This window comes from Silene latifolia, chromosome X (genome assembly GCF_048544455.1).
Source record: "Silene latifolia isolate original U9 population chromosome X, ASM4854445v1, whole genome shotgun sequence".
In the NCBI taxonomy this organism is placed as follows: Eukaryota; Viridiplantae; Streptophyta; class Magnoliopsida; order Caryophyllales; family Caryophyllaceae; genus Silene; species Silene latifolia.
This window is the reverse complement of record NC_133537.1, coordinates 26,917,437-26,922,644: the sequence shown is the minus strand read 5'-3', so window position 1 is coordinate 26,922,644 and position 5,208 is coordinate 26,917,437. Positions and strand designations below refer to the sequence as shown.

The 5,208-nt window shown below is 41.4% G+C and overlaps 1 protein-coding gene across 1 annotated transcript; it reads right to left on the bottom strand.

Annotated features, from left to right (window-relative positions):
- Positions 1 to 484: 484 nt before the first annotated feature.
- Positions 485 to 4,838, bottom strand: LOC141617090 (uncharacterized). The gene is made up of 6 exons (XM_074434263.1): positions 3,605 to 4,838; positions 3,129 to 3,486; positions 2,715 to 2,949; positions 2,639 to 2,662; positions 1,415 to 2,569; positions 485 to 1,345 (listed from the first exon to the last, which is right to left on the bottom strand). The coding sequence occupies exons 1-6, from the start codon at positions 4,836 to 4,838 to the stop codon at positions 485 to 487; spliced, it is 3,867 nt and encodes a 1,288-aa protein (XP_074290364.1).
- Between the last annotated feature and the right edge of the window lie 370 nt (positions 4,839 to 5,208).

The window sequence follows — 5,208 nt, the reverse complement described above, 5'->3', positions numbered from 1 at the left end:
TAAATTGCCAACCAACTTCAACATGACGGATATCCCGAAATTCAAGGGGCACGAAAACCCTTTGAACCATATCCGTGCTTTCAAGGATTATATGTTTATCAAAGGCATTAAACCCGAGATGTTTTTTTTTTGGTGAAATGTGAGTGTAATATATATATATCAAAAGATAATTACAAAAGTTTATCAAGCCAACATAAGTAAAATATCATTCTACTAGACGCATTTTAATAAACCACTCTCTCTCAGCCTGTGTTAGGGTAGCTCTTTCCAAGCCTCGAACTCGTGACCTCATCTCATCCATAATCATCTTTGCCACACACTCAAGCCGTACCAAAACAGCTTCATTTTTGCTTTTGTTTCTCTGTTTCCAGACCTGGTATAGTGCACTCAACATCATAGCTGACTGCACCCCTCTTTGCGCCTTTGTTCCCGTCCTCTGCTCACACCAGTGAACCACATTCCTCATGGGGAAGTCCCACCTTGTTTACCTGTTTAATTCTGTAATGACCCTAGTGCTGTACATGCACTCAAAGAACAAGTGACCTGCAGATTCTTCGTCCACTCCACATAAGTAGCACTTGTCCTCTATGTCCATACCAAAGCTCTTCAATCTAGCAACCGTGTTCAGAGCTTCATGAGCAATAAGCCACCCCAAAAATTGATGCTTGGGAATAGCCCATCCATTCCAGATTACCTTATACCAAGTGACACAAGGCCAATTCCCCTTAAACCAGTTATAACACCCAGCTGGTGTATAACCATCCTGCTGTATCTCCCATTTGCCATCTGTATATCCAGCAGCCATTTCCTCTTTAACCTTGCATATTCTTCTCCAAATCCAACTCGTATTCGTGGTAGGGGAGTACTCCATCCACGCCCGTCCCTTTAGGTAGTTATTATGTACCCAATGTACCCAAATTGAATCCCTTTTCTCTGCTACCCAGTTAACAAGCCTGCCTATCATGGCCTTGTTCCACATTTCCTGATCTTTCAGTCCTAGTCCCCCTTCTTCCTTTGGTCTACATACAGTATCCCATCCCACAAGAGGAGATCTCCTGTAATCTGCACTATTGTCCCAAAGGAAGTTCCTGCACACTGCCTTTATTCTCTTCATTATTCCTTTGGGTATGATAAAAATGGAAGCCCAATATGAATGCAATGAGTTAAGCACACTTCTCACAATTACCAGTCTCCCTGCATAAGAAAACTTTCTTGATCCATAGCCATGTATTCTTGAACAGATTTTATCCACCAGACATTCACAGTCCTGTCTTCCAATTCTGGTAGTTTGTATTGGCATCCCTAGATACTTGAATGGAATGCTCTCTTCAGTGAATCCTGAAACCTACAAGATTTCATTCTTTATCTGCTCAGGTACATTTCTGAAATAGGCATTAGATTTTTGAGCACTAACTTTCAGTCCACTTGCTTTAGAGAAAGTAGCAAAAGATTTCAACAGCAACATGATGGAGTTGGCATCCCCCTTACTAAATAGAAGAACATCGTCTGCAAACATCAGACTGGTTAACCGTTGCTTTTTGCATAAGGGGTGAAATTTGAAGTCATACTTTGAGGAAGCATATTGCAAAGTACGGGTCAAATATTCCATACAAAGAGTGAAAATCAAAGGCGACAAGGGGTCCCCCTGCCTGAGGCCCCTCTTGCCCTGGAAGTACCCAAACAATTCTCCATTTACAGATAGGGAGTATGTAGTAGTAGTGATGCACTGCATTAGCATTTCAATAAATTCAGGTGGGAATTTGAGCTCCTCTAATAGCTGCCCTACAAACTCCCACTCCACTGTGTCATAAGCTTTCTGCAAATCTATCTTGAACAAACATCTTGAGGATGCATGAGGTCTTTCATACAATCTTATCAAATCCTGGCAGATTAGAATATTCTCCTGAATGCTTCTTTGTTGAATGAAAGCACCTTGATTTTGTCCCACTAATTGTGGCAGCACATCAGCAAGCCTGGTACATAGAATTTTGGATATGACCTTATACACTACATTACAGCAGGCTATAGGTCGAAATTGAAGTACACTCTTTGGCCTATCCCCCTTAGGAATTAAGGTTAAGGTAGTAGAGTTAAGTTGCTTAAGAAGCTGCCTATTCTGAAAGAAATCCTGAACAGCTCTTATAACATCTCCTCCAACCTCTCCCCAAGCATCTTTGAAGAACTTACTAGTGTAGCCATCTGGTCCAGGTGATTTTATATCAGGAATGCTAAACATTGCCTCCTTTACCTCCTCTCCTGTAACAGGTCTCCTCAAGCTAGCCCAGTGAGCATCATTACATACAGGGCCTTTGTTGATAATACTCCTATGAATCTTCTTTATGTCCTGGCTTGTTCCCAGCAAGCTCTGATAGTATTCAAGGAATGCTTCCTGAACTTGCTCTTGGGTGTCACATAACTTACCCCTCATATCTTCTACCATTACCACCTTATTCATACTCCTCCTTTTCTTCAGCAGGCCATGAAAATAAGAGCTGTTGACATCCCCATCCTTAATCCATTCATGCTTGGATTTCTGAGACAAAAAGCTTTCCTTGGCCCTGGTTAACTCCTGTAATTGCAGTGAGGCTTCATATTCTTCAGAGATAAGCTACATATTTGTTGGATCTTTATTAATTACCTCTTGCATATCCTCCACCTGCTTCTGCAAAATATTAGCAGCATTCTCAATGTCACTGTATCCCTCCTTGTTCAACCTCTTTTAACTCGGGTTTCAACTGCTTTCGATTCTTAGCCGGTCTGAACATAGGTGTGCCAGGCCTACTTTTATCCCAATTCTCCCTCACAATGGGTAAAAACTTCTTAGATCCACCCCACATATTGTAGTACTTGAAGCATCTCTTACTTTGGCCTTGATTAGAGCTTTTAAGAATACATGGTGTATGATCAAAAATCCCCTCAGGGAGGAATTGTGCGTACACATCGGTGAAGCTGTCACACCGTGCCTTATTCACCAGGAATCTATCAAGCTTGCTATAAATCCTATCTTGAGGCTTCGTTTGTTATTCCATGTAAACAATGCCCCTATAGCAAAGAATATCCATCACCCCACAATCAGACACACATCTTCTAAAAGGCTCCATCTCACTAGAGGGAGTACTCCCACCTACTCTCTCTGAAGGACATGAACACAATTAAAATCCCCCGCAACGCCCATGGACCCGATACAAAGACAAGCAACCCGTCTCAAATTATCCCACAAAGGCTCTCTATCATGCATCCCATTAAAGGCATAGACCATAGTGAACCAAAAAGTCCTTCTATCCTCCAGAGAATCCACTTTCATATGGATATACTGAGCATTATACTCCAACACATTCACCCTAAAGAGATTAGGCTTCCAAACTACCCAAATGCGTCCACCAGAATGATAGCCATTATTTGTTGTGATACACCAATTAGAAAAAGTACTTGCAGCCTTAGTGAAGGCCTTATTCTTTATTTTGGTTTCTAGTAAACCAAACAAACCTATATTTTGAAGTTGCAAAAAATAATTAACATCTCGTTGTTTTCCTACTCTATTCATCCCTCTAATGTTCCAAAAACCAATCCTATCCATTAGACAAATTAGGGTTAACCTCATCACCATTTTCTCCACTTCTTTTCTTTGGCGGGGAAGCTGCTACCTCTTTGTAGGAAAAAGCTCCAAAAGTATCAGCACTATAGCCAGCTTGAACCACCTCTCTCGTGTGCATCTTTACCAGTCGTTTCAGAGGAGTTTGATGACCTACAGGGGATCTTCCTTCCACCTGCACAGGCTTGTTAATGCTCTGAATGGCTGGTTTATCTGGTACAGGTGCAGGAATAGCCAAAGATTTATTCACCGGTCTCCAAACCTTTTTTACAGGCTGCTGAATTATCTTCTTTTGTTCTCCTTTCCTGCACTGCTCCTTTTCATGGCCCATTCCTTGACATATCGTGCATTTAACAGGCCTCCATTCATACTCAATGTCCACCTGCCCTACCCCTCCGTTCTCATCTTTAAATGATATGTTAGCAGGTAGTTGCTGATCAACCATCAATTCCACCATTACCCGAGCATACCCTAATCTGGTACGTTCCTCCGTGGCCACATCACACTTGACATATTTACCAACAATATTAGTAATCTTCGATAAACTCTTGCCCCAAAACTTAATTGGTAATTTATGAATTTTGATCCATGCTGGAACAGATTTCACATCATCCTTTTTCATTTCCAAATCTTTCTCCCATGCTTTTACTATCATCGGTTTATTGTCAAATAAATAATGACCTGATGCAAGAACTTTTTCTTTCATTTCCATTGTTTTGAACCTAACCAAGAAAATCCCGTTTGGCATAAAAGAGATTTTGTCAATGTTGAATTTTGTCCATATCCTCCTTATGAAGCCCTCAACTATCTCCCAAGGAGGATTGGCTCCTAGGATAAAACATATCACTGCCTGCTTCCAGTAGTCAATTTCGTCTGCAACATCCTCAGGCTGAATTTGCAGCAATTCCTCAGTCTCTGTTTTATCGTCCTTTTCACTCTCTTCACTCCTCTGTTCCAAACTATCCCTAACATATTCTTCCTCCTCCTCACTTTCAACTATTTCCTCATCTGTTTCATCCTCCTCTTCAGTCTCCACGACCAATTCAGGGATTCCCACAATATCATGAACGTTTTTGGTTCTCCTTTCCTCTTCAACATTTGGTCCAGTGGACACGACATTAGGGTTGCTACTATCCATTATTTCTTCTTCCTCAACTTCTGTTTCAGCACTTTTAGCCTTAACAGGAATGCTTCTTCCTCTTAGGTTCATCTCTCGCTGCTTCTGTTGGCTAGATTTCCTAGCCATCAGTTTGAAAATCTATGGCGGCACGGGTTGTTAATCGCTCATTCTCTCTCTATCTCTAGGTTTTTTTTTAGTGTCATTTTTAAATGATACCAACGAAAACCCGAGATGTTCTTAAGGATATTTCCTTCATCTCTTGACACCATTCCTAAGCAATGGTTCTATTCCATAGAACACAAGAAGATTACCACCTGGGATGATGCCGCGATCGAGTTTGCTAAGCTATATGCGGATAATGTTGAGATCCAAGTCAATATGCGCACCTTAGAGGTTCTTACCCAAAATGATAAAGAAGGCTTCACCGACATCCTAAGTAGGTGGAGGAAGACTAGTACCCAACTTGTCGAACGTCCAGATGAAGCTACCCTCGTGG